This window comes from Hirundo rustica, chromosome 17 (genome assembly GCF_015227805.2).
Source record: "Hirundo rustica isolate bHirRus1 chromosome 17, bHirRus1.pri.v3, whole genome shotgun sequence".
Lineage (NCBI taxonomy): Eukaryota > Metazoa > Chordata > Aves > Passeriformes > Hirundinidae > Hirundo > Hirundo rustica.
The window spans coordinates 6,427,369-6,454,467 of record NC_053466.1 but is presented as its reverse complement, the minus strand read 5'-3'; the positions used below and the strand labels follow the sequence as shown (position 1 = coordinate 6,454,467).

Here is a 27,099-nt window from a genome sequence, read left to right as displayed (position 1 = left end):
CGGCCAGCGCCACGGGAGTCGCTTCAGATGAGAAGTTTTCCCTACCTGTTTGGATAGCTTCAAGGGGAGTTTCTTCTTCATCCGTTCCTTGCCTCTCTCCGCCTCTCTCTCAGAGCTCCCCGCGTCATTGTTATGGCCATTTTCACTTGGCTCAGCAGATACACAGTTTTCAGATTCTCTAGGTTTCTTGCCTGGATGCCTCTCCCATTTCTCCTTCCGCTCCTGAGGCTTTAGTGACATGTCCTTCTGTAAAGGAGATTAAAAAAAGAGAATGGTAAGTTCTTTAAGCATTAAGCTGTATAAATATTGAATAAAAACACAAACAAGACAGTACGTATCTTCCAGAGATGATTTAAGATGACTAATTAGGCACGCACAATGCAAACAGTAATTTTAGATTAGATTAGATTATGATGAATATTCTCCAGGCTGTTTGATAAGTTTCAGTGATGCTGGAAATGGATATGAAAATGAGCTCACTTCAGATTAATTCAGAAACCATGCGTCAACAGCACATGAGCAAATCAGCATCCTGAAGGGAAGCCTTAAACTGTTCAACTGAAACAAAGGTGGCTTTTATTTTGTTTCTGATCTGAGAACCAAACGTCTGAGACCCCCCCTTGGGGCTGACAGTCTCTGATTCACAGCAGCATTCATATGGAGAAAGGCACTTCTAAAGCCCTACCACGAATTCCCTGAGCCAGAGGGAGATCAATGGGATCCAAACACACAACAGAGGTTGAACACTTCTAAGTGTTAAGTGCCTGCCCTGAACCAGGCTGTAACACACAATCTAAGCACAGTTTAAACGCAGGTATGTCATGTCATAATGATTAACACTGGAAGTGAGATCAGAGAAGGGAATTACTCCTGCTATCCCTGGCATCTCTGAGGACTGGGAGCTGAACTCCCAGTGCCAATGCACCAAACTCTCTCCACACACTGTGTGGGAAAGGGGTTGAAGAAATAATATGCCAAAGCACTGTGATATTGGGTCACTGCAGCTAGATACATTTTTCCCTTATGTCTTTTATTAACTGTTCAAGGATAAAAACTGAATTCTTATGGGAATGTTTTGCAGAGTATCTATTCCTTTTTTTTTTTTTTTTTTTTTAATGTGAGGTAAAAATAGATTAGGAAATAAAGCACTGCTTACTATGCCAAAATTCAGCCACAGATATTTTTCTAAAAGCCTCGCTTTTGACTCAAGCAGTTACATGACAGGTATTTGTATCTTACATGAATGGAGATCACAATGCAACTGCTCACATCAATGCACACACCTTCAGTGCTGCAAAAGAGCTCATGAAAATCATTAGCTCTCTAGTCTCTCAAAAACTGAAGCCCAACAAAAAAAAGAAAATTAGGAACTGGAATGAAATGCCCTGCTGATTGCTCCAGATTACTTCCTCCCCCTCTCCTTTAATTAGTGAACTGACTGCCTCAGTGTGCAACATGCTGATTCCACTCCAAATCACTCACTTGTTTAAAGTTACCCTTCCCTGGGAAGTGAGATGATGCACTGGCACGTTAGGGTCACAGACACATTGAAATTAGAACATAGGCAATAAAACACAGCTGTTTCCAGCCCAGGCTCCCAGACAATGAGCCAGCACCCAACCTCTGTACACGTGGCACAGGAGTCCTGTGGGGCTGGAGGCTCCTCTTAGAGCACACACAGATACAACCTAGTTGCAAAACCCCCAAAGAACCAACTATTCCACCAAAATTAAAATAATCAGCACTGTCTTGGAGGCACAGAACACACCAGAACACAGCTCAGCTTGGCAAGTTCATTACTAGGGAAATACCTGTCTGGCACTATTCTCCATGAATGATAAAGGAATATAAATCAGTGTTTAGCTGCTCAGTTTGATATTCAGGTTAAAGATAACACTTTAAAGCAGCAGTTCAAGATGCCAATTGAAGAAGGTCATATTGTGCTGTTCACTGGGAAGCTACTGAGATAAAAATCAAAATGCTAATCTTCAGTTACTAATCAGAACCTTGTCATGTGGAAATGATATCTGCTAACTGACATTCAGCAAAGCATTAGAAATAGGAATCACCATAAACTTGCACTTCTTCACAAAGCCAGATGTAGTCTGTGGTGTGACAGCAGGTGCAAGGGAGATGCTGCACGAGGTGACATGGACCACTGATGGGGGACAAAGGAGGTTGGGATAGGGGAATGCCACCACCTGAGAGCACCAGCAAATCGTGCACTCCTGGCTTGAGGGGCAATATTCACTTCGAGGGATGCCTTCAAAGCCAATAAATTACCATTTTGGTTTAAACTCCGTCTGTTTTCACATGGTGGTTTGGGCCTCTGTTAATGCTTTAGGAAAGTCTTCCCTTGTTACCCACAGCACATTCACTGCAGGTTTTCAGACGATTTCTTTCACCACAGAACTGCTCTGGAAATCTGTTTTTCTCTTTACTGAATCCTACAAAATTCCCTACTTTGAAATGCAGCTTTTCATCCCTATTTTGTCTGGAGATTTAAGGCTTGCCTCATCGCTGAGCTACTAGCAAAATTAATTCACGAAATACAGTTATAGCTGGATCAAAGCCAAAGAAATAATTCATTCACTTGCAGTGCCATCCAAGAATCCCAAGCACTTTCCAAACAGCCGTGAATTAAGCCCCAAGGCTGAGGCTGCTCCTGCCTCCAGCAGTGGACAGAGACCTGGGGCAGCCACAGGGACAAAGCCACGTTTGTGTGACAGGAAAACCTACTCCAGAGTCCCTTTTCTCCCTGCTTCAGCAGAGGACACAGCTCACAGGACTTTTTCCTGGGAAGGCAGGACACTGAACTCAGCATGTCCTTGCTGACAGAGGGTGACAGCAGGGTGCTCTCTAGGCTGCTAAATGCAGACCTCTGCAGCCTCAGGCAGAGAGCAGGAGGGGGCTAATGGGGTTTCTGTTCTTGCTTCCTTTGTTTCCTTTCTATTTGCTGTACTAAAAGAGCCTTCCTGTGACTGCTCTTTTACTAAAGTTTATGACCTCCAAGTTGGGGACCTCACTTAGCACGAGAGCTTGCTATTTTTGGATGTGCATCTGTGCCTGTGCACAGGCAATTGCTGGAAAATTTAAGCACGTCAAGGATATACAAAACATCACAAGAGTGGACATTTATTGATGCACCTTGACTGACTTCAATCGAGAAATCCCAGCCTGCAGGTGAGACTGGCCTCCTGACAAACTGCCCCACTGGAGCACTCCCCCCCCAGGCAGGCCCAGAGCAGCAGATATTTTCACCTTCTGCACATCAGGTAAAACCAGGAGATTCACACAGTGACAGTGAAGTCAGACCCCAAAGTCAGCAGGTCTTCAGCCTTGTGGTTTCTGCCCAACCCAGGAGCATGCAGACCTGACCAACTTTGCTGTCACAGCTCCAGCAATTCCCCTCTCCAGGGAAGGCTGGTGGATCCAGGCCCATTCTCTCCTCTCAGTTCAAGAAACAAGACTGCTAAATCTTGCTCCAGAATACAGAAAACTGTTCTGTTCTTTACTACTCATTGTTTCCAGGACTGTCTCTTACCTGTCCTCACTTCAGAATGTCTCTGACACCTTCCAGGGCAGGCTACAGCCTCTCCATCTGCAGCCCCTTGTCTGTCTGGGCTGCAGATGGAGTGCAGATGGTTCTAATTGGCTGCATGGTTGCAGATAAGGAAGAATTAGGCCTTTCTTCAGAGCCCCTTTCCTGGCAGTTACTCCACGAAACACACAGATTCTATCTGTCTATTTGTTTATTTGGATGTACAGACACCGAAGAACACTTCATCTGAAAATGGGACTGTGGTACCTCCTCCAGCTCCCCCTGGAATGCCTCGCGCACCAGCAGCTCTGAAGATTCACTGACAGAGACCCTGGCAAAGGCTGGCAACCCAAGTATGTAACCTAGGCTCTGCAACAGATTTTGGGAGTCCACAATAAAAACCCTCGTAATTTTTTTTTCCCCATCACTATGCAGCCCAAGCTAGTTATGCAATTGCACCTCTGCTTGCAGCAGATCTGGCAGGAACCCTTAATCATTCGGAAGAAAAGTAATTTTTCTTCTCTCACCAAGGCACAGCTGCAATCTCCAAAGACACCCAAGGCACACAGTGCTCAGTTTAAAAGTAAAGCTGGGAATAATGTGGGTGCACAGCTCTCAGCTCTGGAATGAAACTGTTCTTACCCATAAAATGCCACAGCAAGAGACTTCTGCACAATGGACTCCGCGTTTTCTGTTTGATCAGGAAATAGTGATCAGCCCTGGAGGAGCCTGGCACAAGCTCACATCCCACAGCATCCCCTGGCTAGAATTATCACTGCCTGTTTGCTCAGCCCAGCTCAAACTCTGCCTTAATCCTCTGAATTTACCCAGCTCTGAGATCTCAGAAAGTGTACAGGAGAAGGCTGTGGTTGTAAATACCTTTCACACACGGGGAACACTTAAAGAACCTGAGGAAAACATCCAAAACCCACATACAGCTAGATGAAAACCCTTGAGTATGCTGCTGGGACGCAGAGGGTAAAAATAACACCTACAGATAATAAAATAACTATCCTCAGCCCTCGAGCATCAGCTGGAAATGCAGCCCTGGTGCAAAATCATGTCCATCACAATCCCCCATCCCCAGGGCCCATCGGACAGCGCGAGGCTCAGCCAAGAATGGTTACACTCCATTCCTGCCACACTGCCTCTGCCAACTTCACAAGATTATACGGGCTGATTTCCCAGAAGGGAAACAGCCTCCAGCTTCTCTCTCCACAGCTCTTCGCTGCAGCACTTATTCCTTAAGTTGGGCAATGTGAAATATCCTACAGAACATGAAACAGGAGAAGGATCCACACAAAGGAAATAAACCCTGCTGCCTCTGAAACTGACCCTGCTTGTCCATGTTTCTGCCTCCAGCTTCTCTCAAAAAATTGCAATGGAAAAGCCCCTGAGGATCTGAGCACCATCTATCCTTATATCAACTTTATCGTGTAATTCGCAGTAGGGTTGTCAAACGTGTTTGTTTAATAGTTCAGGGAGAGCTCCTGGTTCAGAAAAGACCTGAAACAGATTTATTTTTAAGTAGGCTAATTTTTATATATTTCTATTGACCTGATACTCAGTGAACAGCACCACAGAAACAACTGCTGACAATGTTCTCGTGAGAAAGCACATTACAAATACAGACAGGACCATTACTAACACAAAACTACTGCCCATTTATTTGCATAAAGGAGATACAGGAGACAGCAATTCAAATAGATAATATTGGTGATATACATGAGAAATGTACTAAGTGAAAGACTAACTTTAATAGCATGGATTTGAAGACAAGTCTGTAAAGAGAGAGAAACCACTGCAAGAACAGAAGCAAGCACAAGAAGAGATGAATAGCCAACAGGCAAATGAAATTAGGTGAATAATAAACAAAGAGGAAAGGGATAAAAAAGGAGCACTGAAGGGCATCAGGTAGGACCACACCAAGGTGACTGAATTTGAACTCAGCAGGGTGAACAGGCAGCAAACACAGCTGGAGAGCTGGACAATGAGCAGAAGCTCTGCTCTGGGGAGCAGAGTTTGCTGGCAGTGAGGGCAGCCAGGGGCAGGTGTGTGCAAAGAGGGTCAGCCCACGTCTCAGCATTGTGGCTCCTTGCTGGAAGCCCCCCATGGCAGGAGGCCAGCCCAGGTTCACTCTCGCAGAGCCCAGGGCTCTGGAAGGCAGTGTGCTGGCATGTCCAGCCAGACGGCTCAATTTCCACTGATGGGAAGTTCTCACTTCTCCTGTAACATAACACACGCTTGTTTGTTTTACTTTCCAGCCCTCTCTTCTCCCCCACTGAGAACTTCATTGCAAACACAACTCAAGCCCCCCCAGCCTCGCAGCCAAAGACACTAAAGCTCCTTTAAAAGGCAGAAACAAGAGTCTAGATTTGAAGTGACTTTCTTGCTTTGACCCGACATTCAAGCAGCGCAATCAATATCAATTAAAATGATTGCAAATGAAATCCTTGCTTGTTTAACCTTGGACTGCAATTCTCCTTTCACAGCTGACATATTCCAGATGAGTTCGGGTCCTGCTTTTTAAAATGCATCACATTTGCTCTGACCCTGTCACATGCTCAGCTCAAGAATAAGATGACTTTTTGACAAGACAGATTTGGAAATGTTAAGACATTTGAAGCTGACACTGCTTCGCAGGTTTATGATACATGATTTAACTTAAAAATACAAGTGGATGAACCAAGAAACTTACTGTAATTGAAACGCTCAAATTTATTACCAGAGGCTACGTTCCTGTCACCTATGAATAGCTGAAGAGCAAGCTGCCATACTCTGCTGAACGCCCACTTGTTATATCTCCCAAGAATTAAGACCTTTGCTTCTAGGACCTCAAAGACACAGTAGACACAGTACCAAGCAGAGAAACCTTGGACAAATGTTACTTCAACAAAACATAGTCAAAAATTACAAAAAGGACAGTCAGTTCACTATTCTTTTATGTGATGAATATTGAAATGCATTTCAATCCACACTGAATTTACACAAGGCTTTGATTGCTCCTTTTGCTTGCACGAGACCTGAATAAATAATGATATAGTGCTGAGCAATAATTGTTTCTAAAAACTGGAGAGAAAGGGGGTGACACTGTTCCCTTCCTTTTCAATTACTCAAGGAAAAATCCAGTCCTCTCCCCCCTGAGCAGTAGGAAGTACCTGGAAAGCAAGTGTTTAATAGCCGTTTAGGGGACAATAAAAGCAAGAACACACACAGCAAACACCTTCACTTTAGCAAGAGGCTAAGGAAACCCGCAGGAACGCGAGCATAGGGTTGTCCATGTTTTTAGCGTAAGCCCTTCTCCACCATCACCCATGGGGGAGGTGGCAGATACACAAAATCTCCCGGCTGAAGCTGCACTCCAGAGCTCCACAGGCAGCCAGCCGTGACTTTATCCCTCTCCTCCAATTTCCTGCTGGGAGCCTGCGGGCACCTCACTGCAGAGAGCTGCACCCTGGCTGCCTACCCACAGACACCGCACAGCTATTAGCACTCCCACAGGTGCTTGCTGTCCATCAGAAAGGAAATGATCCCATTTTAAGCCATCAGTATTTCCTCCAGTGATGGCAGTAAATGCCCGACAGTGCTCACAGAATTACTGTCAGCGGAAAGTGTGTCAGAGAGCAAGGGAGCTTAAATGATTGAAGGGAAGCTGGGGCACCATTTTCAGGTGGATGAAATGAGGCATATTGCAACTGCAGGCTGCCCAGCTTTTACAGCCTGCAGGCGTGCTGAAAGGTGCTGCTGCCCTTGCACTGCCAGGCCACCCTGCCCAGCTTTCACTGCAGATAAAAAGTACATTTTGGCTGAAGCTGCTTTCAGCCAAGATTGGGAGCTCAGCCTGCCTGGTTTGTGTCGTGTACAAAGGAGCTGGGAAGAGCTTGTGCCTGTCAGACAGCTCCTTCTCCAGCTGATTTGATCGCTGCACTGCCAGGTGTGAATGCTGAGCACGTCCTTCCTGCAAACTCCCATCCTCCCAGGAGCTCCTTCCCAAGGGATCCATCAGGAATGGCAGCAGCACCACGCACTGCCCAGCATCCCACAAGTGACACACTATGCAAAAACATCCCCATCTTGAAGAATGTGACCTGAGGCCATCAATCTCAAACTTCCAAAGGTATCCAGCAAGTAAGCAAGCGACACAGGCACACACTCCAGGTCCAGTGTTTTGGGAAGACATTCCTCAAGTGTGCCAGTTTCCAAGGACACTGCTGAGCCCACCCTGCTGATGGCCAGCAAACACACTTATTCTGAACTCATTTCCCTCTGCCCAGATTATTCAAACAGGCACTCCTTGAATTCAAGCAGCTCCCACCAAGTGGCAGAATTAGGACCTGAAGAAGCGGCTCCTTCCCTAAAGCCAGATGTGGCCATTTCATACCTCATTTCCAATCTTCCAGGAAGGTAACACAACCCCCGGTCCCCAGCTGGCTCTAAGCTGCCAAAGGAAAAGGCACGAGGATCCTACCAGCACAAACTGGTAGCTGGATGCATTCATCATCACCAATTTTCAGCTAAACAAGTCGGAAAAAACCAGAAACACAATGTTGAGTAAAAACGCCCCCAGCCTATTTATTACTATAGACAGCAATGTTAAGAAATAGATCTCTTTAAAATTAAAAACAAAAGGAGAAGACCCAACTGCTTCTACCTCTGCTGAGGGGGATGTCATGCTTCCATGAGCTGGACTCTGTAAATGGAGTTGAGCCAAGCTGAGGCTGGGCAGATGGACTGGACACATGGCTCATTTACCAAGGCAGGACCTGAAATTGCTCTCCTCCATCTATAGTCCTGCAGTTAAGGTTTTGATCACAGTGTGAAATACACAACAACCACAGTATGATTGTACTGACTCCCATGTGAGTAGATTCATATTGAGACTGAAGAGATACAGCTATAACCTTAGGTAGCTTGGTCACGACTTCAAGATTTCTAAAGTAATTCAAGGCTTCCACATGCTAAATACCAAGTTTTTCTCTATTTTTTAGCATTCCACCACACGTTCACTTTATGGTGACATACTTTTAAAACACAGCCATGAAAAATGTACTGCTCTTAAGGCAGTAGCACCTACAGCATGAAAGCTCCAGACGAATCTCCCACACGGCGACAGCCTCGAACACATTCACTCCACCAGTAACTGCAGACGTTTCCAGACTCTGCTCCCAGCCTACACTCTTTATTCCCACCTTCCAGGAAGGGTGCCGTTCCCAATGCTGCTGCAGAAGAGAGGGGTGAACGCTCCTCAGCTCCAGCAGAGCAGGCTGTGAGCTCTGCAGTTTGACACAGCCTGCACAAAGCCAGCCAACACCGCGCCAAGAGAGACGAGCGCTCGCGAACTCGCTGCTGCCAACTCTGCTGTAGGGGCGAGAGTCTCCAGAAATAAAAACAGCCATATCCTGATCCCTGGGGCTGCGTTATAAATTAATTTATGTTTAAACACCATGACACTAGAGGCATTTTTTTACCAACTCCGCAGTTGCCCTCAGTGGTAGGCAACAATTTTCACTTCAGCTGTCATGAGCTCTAGAATGTGTATTCAATAATTAGTCCTCTGGTAGCTCTCTTCTGGCTGGGAAACAAATGACAAGAAATATAAATGGTTCAACAAGAAGAAATATGTAGAAGCCAGCCTCCTCCAGAAACAGCTGCCCATAGCACATTACTGCAACCTAAGGGGAAAGCTCTGAGCAGGATGACTTCCAGCAGGAGGGAGATGCCTCTCTAACTATCTAAATGTCACACGTGCTAATGAAAAGCCCAGGACATTGCATCTGTGCCACCCTGGCCACCCCTGCTCCTGCTCACGTGCTGCTGGAGAGATGCATTGTAGAGTGCAGGCCTGCAGCTGTCAGCGTGGCCAGCAGAGATGTTCTCCCACATCCAGGGGCTGAGCACACCACGTGCTCCTGAGCAACTCTTCCATAACCGGTTTGCTTGAACAAACAATGAGCAGCCACATGCTTCAATATATCCTTAGGGCTTCCCAGAACGGTTTCAAATAGTCTGATATCCGTGGCATTGGCAAAACGTTCATTTATATCCTAGGCAATTGCTGAGAAATGGGAAACATACACTATAGTAGCAGGCAATTTTAATGTATTCTATGTTACAAAACATTTTCAGTCAGAGAGCTCAAAGGTCATTAATAGATTTTCATATGTTTACAGACAGCAGCAATTTCAAGCTCTGTAATTTTAAAACTGCATGTCAGTCTCTCAACTTCCAGCTGTTATTTTAACATTAGATAATGAACACAATGCAAAGGTTACACAATCACTTGAACCAGCTTATGCAGTAGATCCAGTCACACAAATAATTATTAAATTCTAATTACACATATATTATCACTCCTATTAGAACAGCAGGGCAAATCCTCTTTTAAGAGAGACCAACAGTTTAGAAAAAGAGGCCAGCAAGGTTATGCTTTTAGATTTGCTCCTCTCTCTCTCCCCATCACCTAAAGCACTGCTGATTTACGAGTCTCAGAAACAACACCTTGTTAACACCTCACCAGTCAGGGCACATCCAGCCACCAGCTTCTATTTTGCTTAAGTCCTTTATAGATCCTAACACAGACATTGATGCCTACTTCAAATATTCATCCTTGAACAGAGGGACAAAAAGGCAATTAGTGGTTACCCAGTATCCTGTTTAAACGTGCTGTTTTTTCTTAATACAACTACTGAGAAGACATCCTCCAAAACTTAGAGATTTCTCCTAAGGAAAGTGTTGTTATCTAAGCTGAAGCTTTGCAAGACATCAGGGTCCCATAACACAGATTTTTATTTTACTGTAATTTTGGAGCAGATGAAATTATTGTAATCATCTCATCTGACTCTTTTATCATGCAGCCAACTGAGCAAGATCACCCAGCTGTTGTCTCAGGGAAATTTTGGATGTGCACTAGCAAACTATCTTCTTACCACATAAGAAAACCAGCAGATTATGTTTTGCTTATCTCCCTCTTTGCTCATCTCCCTCATTTTCTTCCCTCTCTATTCCCAGGCAGTGCAAAGCGTTACTCGCTCTGGTTTATTCCGCCCCAATCCAGCTGTCAGTCACACAGCATGTAACCTCAATGGGAATCGAGGAATCTCATCCCCAAGATTCAGCTTTGAAGCAGGACAGACCAGCAATGGCCCTTTGTGTGACTGAGGTCTCCTGCAGTGACAGCAACGCTACCCTGGCAAAGTGATGTCTCTCTAATCCCCAGTGCATCCTTAGCCAGCCGTGAATTTCACACTGGGAAATTCCAGGCTTTGACATTAAATAAATCCAGCTGAGATTTTCAAAGGATAAGAGATAGGAGTCCAATTCCATCACATTCCAACAGGAAGCCCTTAAGGTTTGGTTTATTTCCTTTTTAAGAAGGAAACCCATATTTCATTCTCATTTCCAGCCCGGTCTCCTCTGGGACGTGAAATTGAAAGCAAGAAACGGAGGGCAAGTGCAGTGCTAATGGGAAGAGAGACTTCTGAGAGACTGACAAACGACACCACCAGATCCTGGGTACATCAGCTTTCAACGAGCCATACAAGAAGGAACAGATAAATCAGCACATCCATTACTGCTCCTGAGAAAAAGGAGCCTCTGTACTTTGCCTGGTTAGTCTCACTTGCCACAAAGGAAGAAGTAACCGAGCAAACAACCAACAAGGACAGCAGATAATTAAAGCATAAAAGAACAATCCCAGCAAGCTACAGCAAGGAGAACATGTGCAGAATGGGAATGATGTGATCCACTCATCCAAGCATGTCAAATACAGCCTGGGGCAGGCAGAGCTGACAGGACAAGGACCCACTGCAGAGACAGAGCTGGGCAGAGCAGGTGCTGTCACTCACTCCACGCTCTCTCACCAAATCCAGAGCCACTGCTCCAAGTTTTCATCGGCTTTGACACTCTCTTTCCATCACGTTTAGAGGACCTCAGTCTTCTCCCAGCCAAGAAGTGCTAAGCTGTGTCTCTTTGGAACCATTTCCTCAATTCCCACGCTAAATTACAAGTTTCCCTTAATGCTTAGCTTTCAAATACAGAAACGTCTATCTGCACTTCCCAGACCCTAAACTGAAGGCTGGCTGGCTTGTAGGATTTTTTCTTCCTTGCTGGAACAAGACTTTGCCAGTCAGAGATTAGAGAAAGGAGCATTCATACAAAGTTTTCCATGTGCTGGTAGCCCTCAGCTTTGAAACACAATAGAGAATTAAAACATGATACAGAACAGCAACTTTCATCCCTGCTGACCCACTCAAATTAGTTAAGAGCACTTGAACATCCGATCCTTGTATGTCTCAGAGTTCAAGTTTGCCTCTCATTTACTGTTCACAGCACCTTGTCAACAGTAAACACCAAAGAGCGAGAAATACAGATGCAGCACACAGCATTTATTTGTTCAAACAGGCATAACCCTTTGGCAAGAATCAAAAAACCCCAGTCAGTGTGAGAAGGGTTAAGATGGAACAGATGCAACCAGAGACTCTGGGGAACAGCCTGTGTGGAAGCAGGGTTTCTTGTGATTACTTCTGTCTTGTAGTTCTTAATAACCCACATCACAGCTGACATCTCCACCGGCTCTCTGCTTCCTTATGTAGGTAACCAGAACCAGAAAAGCTGACATGGCAATTATATTGCACACACACACACACAGCCCAACAACCCTACAACAGCACAAGCAATGGAGAACAAGCACACCTCATGTGTGAGATCCTTGGTCTAAAAGTTGTTTTAAAAACTGCTCATAAAATCAGGTAAAAACTGCAGCACGGCCCAAACATGCAACGACACAAAGATCCTTCAAGACTACAAATAAAAGCATTTTGTAACTCCTGTTTGTTAATAAAGCTCTAATCTCCGCCACAGGTGTAACTCGGGGGACTCTTGGTGCCCAGGTGTTCCCACAGCACATCCCAGTGGATCAGCAGCACTTCAGGCATGGGGTGAGGACACCCCGGCCAGCGGAGCAGGGAGATGCTGGGGTGCAGCAGGCCACTGTCCCCTCTGCCAGCTCCACCCAGGGAGGCTGTGTTGCTGAGAGACAAAGTGACACGGGATGTCTGCAGAATCCTCTGGCTCTGCCCCCCAGTGCCCCAGTCCTGCTCCCAAACACGGCACCCAACGGGTCACAGCGTCCCTCCTGGAGCCTCTGATAATCTCGCTTTTGTGCGCCAAGCAGCTCTCGTCAAGGAATTCAGGGAGCCCTCCGATAGTAAAAACTGCTGATAAAAAGATAATATCAAGAGTACTCCACTCTAAAAAGCTGATAGGAGGGCACGAGGGGTAATTTCACACATCAGAACAGAAGTGCTCACTAAAGCAGAAAGGGGTTTAAAAACACAGGGGTTTTGAGGTATTTGTTTGCAGTGAAGGATCTGGATTTCCCAAGTTCCCCACTGTGACCGAGCAAAATTGTAAGCATTGCTTCTCAGGTTTCAGCAGAATCTGTAAAAGCAGGTGACCGAGACACCAGCACTCTTTTTGCAAAGATATCAGAGCCAAGTATATTCTTAAACCTTACAGATCCAGGCTGAAAATATAAAGGCTTTAAAAACCAGAAAGACCGGCTTCAGTGTGCACCCATCCCACAGAAGGCAGCAACCCAGGGAGTGCAGGGCCGTGTTAATTAACACCTGCTTAATGACACTTAATTCCCCATCTCCCTCTCTCAACACGACTCTCTTATTGATACAGATGGGGTTTGTGGCTTTCACATCCCATTAGCAAAAGTCTGCCTCTAGGAGGAAAAAAAAAAAAAAAAAAAAAAAGGCAGACCAAGGAGGTATGGGGAAGTTCTTCCATAATTTACAAATATCATCACAATTTGGCTTTTATCAAGCTTTTCTCATTAGCAATTCTTAAAGTGCAACACAAAAGGAATCAGCATTTTGACTTCTATTTTTACAGAATGAGAAATTAACAAATGCAAAGCAGCTCGCCCGAAATACAAACATCGGTTCTCTGGCACATCTACATCTCCCAGCTCCCAATCATACCGTGCTGCAGGAGAACCAACAGTCAAACACTGTCAAAATCTCCTTCTGGCACTGGGAAGGGTTTCATGGCGATGGTAGAGAGCAGATTTTTCTAGGACACACAGTATGTGCAAATGCAGATATTAGCTACAGAGCGGGCAACAGGTGGTATCTGTACAGCTTCAACCTTATATCCCTTCGAGTGTCTTAGATGAAATCAGCTTGAGAATAGCAAGGACAACATGATCAATATATTAAGTCAAGCTGTTTGTTACCAGAGGAGCTGAACTGGCAGCACTTCTTGGCTTTTGAAATATGACACATAACCTGGCCTTTCTAATGCGCTGCTTTGGATGGCACCCAAACCCAGCACCATCTGGCCAGCATGGGCATGTGTATACAAAGAGGACAGAAGAGACTCCTGGCTGACAGATAAAGTGACATATCAGTGCAGCAGCACAGACTCCAAATCTCTTCAGCCTTTGCAAAGCCAGCTCAGCACGCCACAAACACAGAGCCGGGTTAAGTGACTTCAGGGCAATAGAAGGGCTGAGAATTTCTCATGCAGATAAGACCAAGGTAAGCATTTGTTTTGTTTGTAGAAAACATTGCCAACAGTAAAAACAAACAAACCAACCAACTCCACAAAAAAAACCCCAAACAAAAATGCAAAATGTTTTTCCTGGGGTAGGCTTGAAGCAGAGGGCATCATATTTCTTTTCCTGACCCCAAACTAACCCATTAGTTTAAGAGCCCAATTTTTCCACCTCTGTTTTTACATTTACTCTTGTATGACGATCTCCTGGCATCACACAGCAGACAAAACCAACATGTTATTCCGTGGCTTAGAACTTGATAAAGATTGGCCTCCCAGCCATGGCACAGGCCACTCCATCCTCCTCTCCTGCTACCAGGATACAATGCACTAGATTCTTCCAGTTTCAGTTTCTAGCATTTCAGGGATGATTTGGCAGTAAGGAAGGGAGAATACTTAGGTAACAGCATGAACGGCAATCTGTTCCAGAGAACAAGTGGGATGTCTCATACCACATCTACCATCCAATTCTGCATTCACCTACACGGTTTTATGCAGCTGTGAACTCCACTGAGACAAGGAAAGTCACAGTGGTGGAGAAGAGAGAACAATCATGATCTTAGCTTATGCCGACTCAAAAAAACCCCAGGAATCACTGAGCAATCGGACCAAATGCCTATTTACAGTTCAGGAAAATAGAGACAACCTATCCACCTTCTGAAAACCCAGTATTTTCCACGGAGTAGTCAAACCTCACTTTGAGCTTGAGCTGTTTTCATTCATTCCCAGAGATCAGCTGCCTTTATGGAACAAGCCAATTATCCCTTCCTCAATTTTGCAGTGGTAACACTGCCAGCACAGCGCCTTCTCCCAGCTCCAGCCCCTAAAGCCTGGCCTCTGGTTTCAGGATCCAGCACTCGCCTCAAGCCTGAAACGTAACAAGCGGTTCCAGAGCCAAGGAACACGGGGACAGGGGCACGGAAAAGCGGCCGGGGGAACGGGGGCACGGAAAAGTGGCTGGGGGAACGGGGGCACGGAAAAGGGGCTGGGGGAACGGGGGCACGGAAAAGTGGCTGGGGGAACGGGGGCACGGAAAAGCGGCCGGGGGAACGGGGGCACGGAAAAGCGGCCGGGGGAACGGGGGCACGGAAAAGTGGCTGGGGGAACGGGGGCACGGAAAAGCGGCCGGGGGAACAGGGGCACGGAAAAGAGGCCGGGGGAACAGGGGCACGGAAAAGCGGCCGGGGGAACGGGGGCACGGAAAAGAGGCCGGGGGAACAGGGGCACGGAAAAGTGGCTGGGGGAACGGGGGCACGGAAAAGCGGCCCCCTGCTCCCACACGCAGCCCGGCCTGCTCATCGCTGTCCCCAGGCAAAGGCTTCACTTGGGCGACTTCCACCGGCTCTCAGCACACACTTGCAACTTCCCCTTATCTAATCTTACTTTCTGGTGCTTGACAGTATCGCAGGTCTGGCATTTAAAGCATTTGGAAGAAAACCAGCTTGCAGAAGCACCCAGGGAGATGAGAACGAAGGCGCTAATCGTCTCTGCCGGGCAGTGAGGAGCTGCTGGTGCAAGGGCCACAGTGGTGCTCCCATCCCTGCTGCCCATCCCAGCTGAGAATGACCTTGAGAAAGCCCTTTTCCCTCATCTGGGGCGATGGAGGCGCCCGTGGGACAATTCGGGGTTCCTTTACGGCTCCCTGCCGCCGCACACCAGCGCAAACGCGGGCAGCGGCCCAGGGAAGAGGCGCGGTGCGGTGCCGCGGTGCCCCCGGCAGCAGCAGCACTGCCGCCACGCAGGGACCAGGGCTCCGTGACCCCCGTCAGCAGAGTCACCCACAAGCTTCTCAACAAAGCACATCCCGAGCCTTCGTGTGATGAAGGCATGAAGAGACAGAAGACACGAAGAGGAACTGAAAAAGAAAGAATATGTCGATGGTTCCCCTAGCACACCAAAGTAATTAAAATTTTTAAAAAAGGCATTTTAAGAGGATGCAAGGGATGCACGAGGGGGAAAAAAAAAAATCCCCGAACTAAACAACTACAAAAACAACCCACAAAACCGATCACTAAGTCCTGTTCAGGTTTTACACTTCTAAAACTTGCTAAGTCAGGCTACTAATAAAAAAATGCACATAGAAAACTCATAATATATTAAAATCAGACACAAAGTCCCTTACTTGCATGATACCTTCTGTACTTTTAAACATCTAAACCAAGGCACTTCAGAAATAAAGGATTTTAAACCCCACCATTACCAACAAAGCACTAAATTCCCAGGACCCACTTTCACTTCTTGTTTCTGCAGAACCTCTAATTCTTCAGGGTTCTCCCATTCTTTGCCATACCTTCCTCAGCTGGTTCCCCTGTCCTTTGCTATTTGCTGCATTACAAACAGTTTGGAGGATTGGAAAGCACAGTATTTAACATTTTATAGAAACATCTGCCAACGGAGCTGCTAAACACTCTTGTAAGAGAGACAGAGATGTTTATTTAGACATGCTGCTGATGTTTCCTGTTGCATTTTGATCCTGAGGCATATGTAGTCCTTCCAAACAATTTAGCATGTACCGTGGAAGCACAGTTCTCAGAGAAGTGCAGCTGAAAGTAATTGAGACCGAAATTCCAGGCCCATCGAAGGAAAACCATTACCAAGGCTCCAGGCAGAACAAGCACCTGGCAGAAAGGCAGGCAGGAGGCATCAGGAGCAAACTTCAGGGCTTGGGCAGGACAATTGACTGTCTGGCTCAGGTGATGCTGGTCAGTACCACAGGGCTGCAAAGTGCAGTGAGCTCCTTGCAGAGCCCAGGACAGCAGCTGTGTGACAAAAGCTGCAAAACTCACACGCAGCATCAATGCACCCGGGGCACCGCCAGTGTCCTGGACTGGGTGCCACCGCCACCAGCAAGCCACTGGTCACCATGCTGAGCCATCCCTGGGCACTGCAAGGGTGTGTCCTTAACACACCTGTCCCTGTGACCTGGGTTAGATTTAATCACAGTGCCTGGGAGAGCTCTGACCTGACTGCCCCCTGCCCTTCTGCTGGAATTTACCACCCCGCAAGTACAGCTGACAGCACAGGGCTTATCCAGCCCACAGCCTCTGCAGTTCATAACCTGATGGATTACTGCAAACTATAAATTGATCACAGTTAAATCACCTTCAGCTGCCGCAGCAGAAGCCCACGGGGACAATGAATCTGTATCCCTCATCTCTCTGCCCTTGCTTCTTATGTATTAAAAGAGGAGTAACCTCTCATTACGAAGTTAAAATCATTATGTTGGGCTAGAGTTTTCAGACAGGCTGTGTAAGTATTTAAGGAAGAGAGTAGTTTATCCTACATTCACTGAAGAAAAAACCCTACAGTCGCAGCAATCTGAAGAAAAAGAGAATCCCAAACACTCTGCTTTTGACATCTGATCCCTAGAAGCAATGGATAATACTTTAAACAACAGATTATGAATCTGTGTATACAGAAAGGATTAATGCAGCCTGTTGGTTACAGAGAAGAAGGAAACTTAAAAAAAAAAGAGAACTGTAAATTCAAGCTAACCACACAAAAATTAAGGGTTTATTATGGGTTACAGATTTAAACAAGCAAGCAAAGTACTGTTGTGCACCAAAGGAAGAGGAAATAATCTACTCCAGCTGAATTTACTCACTCAAAAGGGTGGATTTCATTCTCCCCCCAAGGAACAAGTGGTTGATTTTACCTTGTATTTGAGCTGACAAAACAGTGAGGCAATAACATTTCATTGTTTTAAGACTCTCATAACTTCTTCATGGGGGAAAGCGGATCTTTGCCTGCAAAGATTGATCTAGCACAGTAATGGACATCCCATACACTGTCTTTTCTTCTGATGCACGTTTTAAGTTATTTGTGTAAATAACCATGCTGGTTGCTCCCATCTCACTTCCAGAGGAACCAAGGAAGAAAATAACCCCCCAAAACTGGAAAACTGTGAAAACTTGCATTTTCTGCAACTACTTTCACCAAAAACCAGCCCAGGAATTTTCTCTCACTTGAGCCTCCTTCAGCAGGGCCCATATTCTGCACGTATTTGTGTCGAGCATATTATTCCAATTAAAATAGAAATGGTACTGCTAGATCTAGCCATATGCTTATAATTACTCTGAAAGAAGTAGGGTTTTTTAATTCTTCTTCTGGGTCCAGAGGTTTTAAATTCTACATAAAGGTCAAATCATCTCATTCAGAAGTGATGAAGTTCCACCAGCGTCTGACTGAAAAAAAGGTCACCAAATCCAAATGCTCTCAATATTCTTTAAATAAACTCATAAGCCTTCACTCAAGTGTTAAGGGTATTTAAGGACACTACAGTAAAAATGTATATACTTTATTTCTACTCTTATCAGCCAGAGGTCGCATTAAGTGACTGGAAATCTGAATAAGAAACTCCTATCACTGCAACTTTTTCTAAGTTCCTTGCACCAAAAGGAACCAAAAAATCCTGATGCTCTGAATATGCCATGGTGACTTGTGAGTTTAATTAATGGAAAAAGATGCTGGGGGGGGCGGGGCGGGGCTGCTAAAAGAACAATAAACACAAGTCCATGTCTGAATCTCTTTATAACAGATTAAAAGGATTAACTAACAGCACCAATTCAGAGATGCATAGCAATAACTAAAGAGCAAACACTGTTTTAGAAGCAGCATATGCACTCACTTCATAACACCTGATGCACTTGCATTTCTATTAATCAGTTCACACGTACTTCTACGTTTTCCTTCTTCTGATCACAGAAACCCCCTTTAACAGACATGCCCAGAGCATAAATTATCTGCTAAATAAATGAACCATTACACATCCAAGCTCAAGAAACACAGGACTGAAATTTGTTCTGCCCAATAACTACAAGGAAAAATCTGAGTAGGTCAGTTCCTAAAGATCTCCAGCACACATCTGAAGTGAACCTTTGAGCCACAAAGACTTGCAAAGACTAAAGGCAGCAGGCACAAGTGGTGAGATCATAAACTAGTGATGCTTACAGGTTACAAATTAAATGTGACTGAACTTCTGATCAGTTTCAGAGCACTAGTGAACCAGACACAAAACTGCAACCTCCAGTTGCCAACAAGCGACTTCCAAAATCTGTTTTTCTTCTTCATTGCCCAGCACCAAGAGTCTGGACTCATACCACAGGGTTGATTTACAAAATGACAGGAATGAGGAGTCTTGGAATAGCTCTGTGCTCACCTCCCTTCAGCAGGGGTGGTTGTGTCACAGAATTTTTAACAAAGCCAGTCACAGCAACACATCCTCCCTTTCCTTGCTGCTCGATCCCCAGAATATTTAATTCTGGATCCTTCCATGATATGGAAGTATATAATTTGAGGCTGCATGTAGAGTCACACAGAGTTAATCCCAGCCTTTAGCCAAGGTAAAAATAAGTAAGTCAGTGGAAGGGAAGTACTGAGAAGAAGAGAATGTAGATATTGGAAATCAAGTTCATTTTTCAAACAGCTGGGCTAAGAATGTAATTCTTCTGAGGACAGTGAAGGAGTCTGATGCACACATCACCCTCCAGTCTTCATGCACTCTAAGGAAAAGAGATCTGGGCTCTCCAGCAAGTTTGCCCACACAGAAATCTGCTGCTGAGCAGCCAGAAATGCGGACCCCCCTGCAGGGACTGAGCACCCTTCACATCACATCTCCAACGGGAGGCATCAGTGCTCCCACAGCTTAAACTTTTCTTGTCCCTAAAGCTCTTTCTGGCATCAATTATTTTAGGCACAATTCAAATGCCTTCCTCTGAAATCAATTCCAAGCACTCAGAAGCAGAAAGCCCCAAGCAGGCTCTCAGGTAAGGCGCTCACTTGAAAGAGTGAGCAGAGGCACAAGGTACCTGCCAGCTGAATTATTTAGGAGCCATGTGCATGGGATTTTCAACCCAGCTTATTGCTGCTGGTGCAGCCCCTTCACCTTCAGGACAGATAACTCAGTGCTGGCCTCAGACTGACAAAGAAAGAGAAAGATGCCTTTGTGGTAGAACAGAATTCCTCTCACGTGGAAAAACTCATGAGCTGAAGGACAGAAATACAATACTGTATATATCAAACGAGAGGGCACAAACACCATGACAGGCTTGTAACGAGACTGATTTATTCCACAGCAAATTATTACTGTACCACCACTAACAGCTTCTTCCCCTTCCCCCCCCTTTTAATAATTCCTACCAAACCTGTTGCTTATAAAAACAAGTGGTGCAAAATTGTTCAGAGCTTCATCCAGACACATTTCCCCATTAAGCCATATTAAAACACATTCTCTAATTCAGCCTTTACTCAGGGAAGGTTTCTGACTGCCAGACGAGCCACACATTATTTGTATCACAGACAAAAATCCACTAAGAATTAGTCTAAAACCAAACTAATTTCCTCTGCAGGCTTGAGCCAAGATTTGCATCAAAGTCTCCTGAGGCAAAAATCCTACAGCATTATAAAGCATCACTAGCTGCCTGTTTGCCTTCCTAGCATAGTTTCAGAGTTACTTGATATCTGTGTAACACCAAAAAATTAGTAGGATGTTTCAGACTCAAAAGACAAGAGCAAAGGGTTGCTTTGAAGGTCTATGAATTGAAAGTTTTGTACTGTTTGCATTCATCAGTGGATTTGTTATAAAACAAAGTCCTGAAATGAATTCATAATCATTTAATCACAGCAGCTTTGATTCACCTCTCAGTCACAAAACACAAAGGTATGTCACGATTCTGTACTTCCAGGACTTACAACACATTGAAATCCCTGGATAAGAGCTAACACCCTTTTATTTCGCTAACTGAACTAATAACTTCACTTAGAAAATAGTCACAAGAAAATGCAGTTTCACATCCCTGTGTATTGTGTTTACAGGAGCAAGGGCACTTGCCAATATTAGCAAGTCTTTTTTATTTTATTTGGGAGGTTAAAAACTACCCCGGATATACACTAGGTAATAAATTTTAATAACTTAATCACTCAATTTATAAATCTCATGTCTTCCCTTTACCCTATAAACTTCTGATGGGAGAACTGAACCATACACCATCAGACTACACATGAAATCAGCAGATAAATCAAACCCAGACCCACAGCTTGCAGAGATCCCACGTCAAGTCTTGTTCCTCGGGGCATTCTCTCTCTGAAAATTCGGCTTTTTTAATCTATCCTATTAGCTTAGGAGAGAAGGCCACCCCCAGCAACAAAATAAAGCTCAGCAGCAGAGGAACTCACTTAAATCAGGGAGATGTTTCAAATACTGCTGAGCAGCTCGGGGGAAAGGGCTGGGGCACAGACAGCCGGCAGGGAGGATGGCAGCAGCCAGGTGGGATGCACGGGACGGGGTGGCAAAGGAAAAAATCAAACAGCGGCGAGGGCCAAGGTCCCCCCTGCCATCCCAGCGCTTCCCAAGCTGTCAGTGACGAGGCTGCTGCTGTCACTCCCCCCTCCCTCGCTCCCTGCCATCAGACACTGATAGCACGCCTGTCACAGCCGTCGCGGAGCGGGAGGCAGAGATGACAAATCACAGGGAATACGTGTCAACACAATCAACTGGCCTGAAGACAGACAGCTGGTGCGCAAATTCCACCACAGACAGTATCGCTTGTGAAATCATTCCAAGGCATTTTTAGCAAGCGCAAGCTCTCAGCAACAGCCCCGGCTGCTAAAAATAGCCCGCTGGAGACTCGCTCCAGCATTAATAACAGCGCTGGCTAAATTTGAGTCATGACCCACTTGGTGGCATGTAAGCAAAACAAGCACGAGCCTCATAAAGAAGTGAGAGATTAGAGTGCTCAGAGCCCCAGCAATTTTAATGCACCTATGTTACAGTGTTTTCTCGACATCATCAATGTCAGTTGGTAATAGATTCCCCCAAAATCCTGGAGAGGGAGGGAGGTGGGCAGGATCCTCTTGAGTGAGGTCAAAACCAAAAATTGAGGTAACTCCCCAGCACAAATATCAGGATAGTTCAGTGCAAACCCTCCTCGCTGCAAACAAAATGGGACCAATACATCAAAGGTGCCAGGTGTCCCCATCTCTCCCATTTCAAAAGCTCCAACTGAGCATTCATCAGTTTACAAAATATAACTGCAATATCAGGGAAAAAACCAGCAAACACTGCTTGCCCAATGGTTCTGAATCTTGAGAAGCAGCAGCATGACAGGGGAAGAGAACCACTTCTCTCTGGTGTACGTACAGCTAACCTCAAAAATGCAGCTTTCCTAGCAAGGGCTGTAGCAGCATCTGCAAGTTGGGACTGTTCAAGATCTTTGAGAACAACATACAAAAACAGTAAGCGCACAGAGAACTCTTAAAACTCATACCTGGGCAACAGCTTTGTCTCCTCAGGTGTAAATTATCGCCCAAGACTGCTTTAAGAGAAAAATCTACTGCCTCAAAACTGCAGGTACACTGCTGCAGCACAGGCCACTAAGACTTGTCTGAATTCATCTCAGACCCAAACACAGTCTCTTGTTTAGAAAGGTTCAGTTCAGAGATATCCACGGATGGAGTCATCACAACCACTGGTAAACTGCTGCAGTCATTAATTATTCACCCCAGTAAAATTTTGCAGCTTATCTCTTGTCTAAAAGTATCAGTGTTAGAGCCTTCCAGCCACTGGATCTCCTTACAGTTTTGACTGCCAGACAGAAGAGCTCTCTATTATCAAATTTCTCTGCCCTGCACAGGCTGTTATAAATTGCAGTCATGTCATCCCTTGCCCTCCTACAATAAAACAGACAGAGCTCCTGGAGTCCCTCCCTGCCAAGCAGATTTTCTGAATCTTTAGCAGTCCTCACGACACTTCTCCTGAAGTTTCTCCAGTTTTAACCAACGTTCTTGAACTGCAAGCCTCAGGATGGAACACAGAATTCAGGTTACAGGAAAACAGAATCGTGTCTATGCCAAATATGGGGCTATAACCACCTTGGACCTACTCAGCTCTGTACTTCCCTATCTGCATTTTCAATCTTGGGCCCAGTTAGGCTGGGAAAACTCCAGTTCAGATGGTTATCTGCCTTGACACAGCAGCCTCTTTCAGGCCAGCCATTTCCCAGGAGACAGCTATCCCTCCTCCATCTCATTATAGCAGAAGGGCCCTCGTTTTGTCTCTAGAGTATGGCATTTTATTGCATAAGAACACACTGTTCACAGAGCGATCCCAGTCACTCAGGCCCTGCCTTATCTTGCACTCCACCTAATCTGCGTGTTATCTGAGAGCTTTATGAGTAATGGTTTTATTTTTTCTGCTCCAGGTCACTGATTAAAAGAAGTTAAATAATGCTATGCTGAGAACCTAGTACAAACATACCTTCTGGAAACTGCTTTTGTCTGCCCAGTTTTGAAACCTTCCAGTCGGACAGTTTGGAATGCAGCTCTCATGCTGCTTCTGTTCAATATCTGCATTAACAAATAACAAAGCTGGGACAAAACCCCTCAACTTCAAAATATACCGAACCAAGTACCTGGGGCTTTCAGATCCCTGAGAAAAACAGAGCTCCCAACTACCATGTAAATAGTTTACAGCTTGTTCGGTGCCCAGGAGCCCACACTCATCTACCCACGCTGTCCCTCTGGAGAGCACAGCGCGCCCGGGGTGTCACAAACCTGGGAGGAGCACTGGCAGCACACCCAGCAGAGGGAGGGAAAGCTCTGCTCCCAGAGGAAACTCCTCAGGGCTACGGAGGGTGGCCTTCTGAGATTAGAGAAACCAGGGCTGTGCCTCTGAAGCACAGAGCAGCTGGTCCCCTTAGCTCCTCCAATCCCAGCATGGGAGAATTAGGCTATCTCTAATGGGAGGAGATTTAAGAGCAGTAAGAACGAGGCTCTCCAGAGGAGCAGGAGGCTGGGCAAGACATGCCCCGTTCCTTGCACCGTGCCAGCAGCCCCAGCCAGAGCTCAGCCAGCTCCACCGTGAGCTCCCAGCCTCACCCACCCAGGCAGCTGCACAGCACAAACACACCCTGCAGCCCCACTTGAAGAAATGTAGATATTTTGAGCTTGCTGATCCATAACGTGACAAGTTATTTTATGGGGTTACTGCACAGCTTCTTCTAAATCCTAGAGAACTGGAACAGGAGGTCATCCAGACTAGATGGTGAGGTCTGGTGATGAAATGCACTCCCCTCCTCCCTCACCTCCACAAAATGATGTATCAGGAAACCAGCCAGCACCTCCACCTGCCACCAGCTAGGCTTCATATGCCCCATTTTGTGCTTAAAATAGATTTCTCTGTATCAAAATATCATAATTGCAAAGTCCTTCTGCTGCTCTGCAGGCTCTTAGAAAAGCCACAACCACAGCCAACATCATGTTTCTACTACCCCTGTCAGAGATTAAGTCCCTGACAGACAAGCAAGCATGAGAAAAGGGATGCAAGGAACACATCTCAATAATATCTGTTAAACACAGCTGAATCCTCCGAGTCTAAACCCCAAAATTCATCCTTGTGACAGCAGTGCCTGCGAGTGCTGTCCTCCCAGCACCACCACGCTTGCACAGTGCAGAAGTCAAGGCAAAGTTCTGCCATTTGTCTCTTACATTGCTGCTTGCTCTCAATCAAAGCCAATTCTATTCTTTAAGAAGTGCTCCTGATGGCATAAAATCACACCTTCCTTAATCCCTCAAATGACTCCGATCATGAGCCACTCCAAATCTAAGATCTGGAAGCCACATACTTCAAATGCTGCTAAAAAGCCAGTGCAAGGAAAAATGTGAAACATGTTTTTGCTGCCTCTGTGCGCCACAAAGAAAGACACCTACTTTCCACACTTTTAAAAGGATTTCCGGTTCACTGTGAAGTCTCGCCTCCACACAAAGACAGGGATGACTCAGGAGCAAGGCACATCCTTTGTCTTACTGGGGTTTGTCCTTTAATGAATCAGTAACACCAACAAAAACAAAAGCAACTTCACGCGCAAAATACTAAGGTTATGACTTTCTGGTCCTTGTCAGTGCTGAGATTCTGGACTAAGGATGAAGATAAAAGGCATAGAATTATATTTAAGTGCAAAGAAAACCTAAGATTAGCTGCAGAACACGTGTCTCTAAATCCCCACATCTAAAGCAATTAAATCCACGCTTAGGTTCCTCTTCCCACTTCCCAGAGAGCTGTAAAGATAGCCCTGGATAAACTTCCCAGGGGCTACAATCTGGAATTTCTCATAAGAACAGCATGATAAAGCTGGTAATGATAAATTCATGCAGAGGTGTAGGAAACCAACGTAGAATGGCAGTTTCATGGGCAACACTGCATATTACACAGCAGCGAGAGCCTGAATAGCACCTTATCCCCAGCACTGAGCACATCCTGAGGTTGAAGGAGGATGTTGCTTTTCCTTATACTTGGCAGGAACAGCCTGGAGTAAGGCAGGGAGCCTGGGCAGGCAGGGACTGGGAGCTCTCCTACAACATCCAGCCTGGAGAAGCTGACAGCTCCCTCCCATCAGCCCCACACAGCTCTGCGAGCAGCTCACCGGGGATTTGTCCTCCTTACCTTCTGCCCACCAAAGAAAGTACTTGGCAAATTTGGCCATGTCATTTTTCAGTGGCTTTCGTGTCACTAGAACTGACAAACCCCTTATCCTGCCTGGCAGGAACAACCACGAGGACTTCTTGAAGTGAGCCTGCAATGCAGATCGGGCAAAGCTCCTCCTGGTCTACTCCTTTAGCTGCAGTAACAGCTCTGAAAGTACCATAACTCCACGCCTTTCCCCATGCAAAGTTTTTGTTTAAACACTCCTGCAATCGTGAGTTGACTCATCTCTGCAAAATGAGGTTCTGATTATATTTATAAAAGGAATTATCACAAAAATTATATAAATGAACTTTCCCGATGCTTGCCAATGTTTTTAGCCACGTCAGTGTAAAGCCTTTATGTTGTCTAGCAAAAGCTGGCAGGTTAAACCCAACCTAGACTCTCGAGACTGCACAAATGACTGCTGCCACTCAAGCAGCCAAAGCATCAAAGCATTCTCTCTTAATCATTTAATACTTCAAGGCAAACAATTAATGTGCCTTATTTCCCTGCAAGTGTCTCCCTGAAACTCTGTTGGAATTTGGCCTAGTGTCATCATTTCATTTTCAATGACTCTTTCATTTCCATCAGCAACAGACTTCCCACTCCTCTCAATGTCTTGCCATTGGTCATTTGTTTCAAAACAAGAAAAAAAACTCACAAAAAACCCAGGTAAAGAGTCCCTCTCACCTCATACTACTTTACTGTGTAGATCCACAATAAACTGAAATCTGCACAAAAAAATTGAAAATTAGAGTGTATGGTGAGAGTAGTTATTATCCACATAGCATAGGGAAAACCTACAAATAGAAAACTTACTCTGAAGAGAAGCAAGTGAAGAGCATCACAAGCAGATCAAGTAGAGCTCAACCAAGAAATACAATATTTTCAAATTTTCAAAGAGAATTGGAGTGGCCATAAATATTTAGCTGATGAGGGCTTTAAATGGGATCTGTGCTCCTAACTTCTTCAAACTGCTAGGAAAAACAATAATCTCTGAACGTCAACAGTGCCAAAATCCTCAAGAATTTTATATTTGCCCTGCTTATGCAAACGCCAGAAATTCTTACAACCATCCATTCCCCTTGCTCATAAATATTTATCTAGCTGGAGCCAAGTGCATAAATGAACCTTCTATCCCGCTTATGGCTGTTCTCCCTTTAATCCTTAATCCCTTTGCACTATCTTTCTTGTCTCTAACCTGCAGAGGACTCTGACTGTTTGCATTTAATTCTTCTTACACATGCCCTGGAGCACAAATGGCTTGTCAGGTTAAAGATAAAGCAAACATGCACTGCCACCAGTAGAGTAACCAGCCTTTTTGATATCAGAACACCTGCGGCCAAGGCAGGCCAGGGAACAGAAGAACGAATTAATAAGTGATTTGGCTGAGATCTCCCCACTCAAACACACAGACTTTTCTAGGACAAACCTCTTGTCCACTACTCACACTCACCAATTCTGAAGCTGGCCCCCTTCCTCATTTTAATCTAATTCAGCAACCCCAGGGATGGCACAGCCAGAGATAAGCCTGAGA

General features: G+C 45.4%; 1 protein-coding gene across 18 annotated transcripts in view; it reads right to left on the bottom strand.

Moving 5' to 3' along the window:
• The window catches only part of FBRSL1 (fibrosin like 1), a 503,813-nt gene that overhangs the window by 367,887 nt on the left and 108,827 nt on the right, over positions 1 to 27,099 (bottom strand). For all 18 annotated transcript variants that reach the window (XM_040080795.2, XM_040080801.2, XM_040080796.2 and 15 more), the window contains exon 2: positions 46 to 246. In XM_040080795.2, the coding sequence (XP_039936729.1) occupies positions 46 to 246 (201 nt within the window). The remainder of the gene's footprint in view (positions 1 to 45; positions 247 to 27,099) is intronic.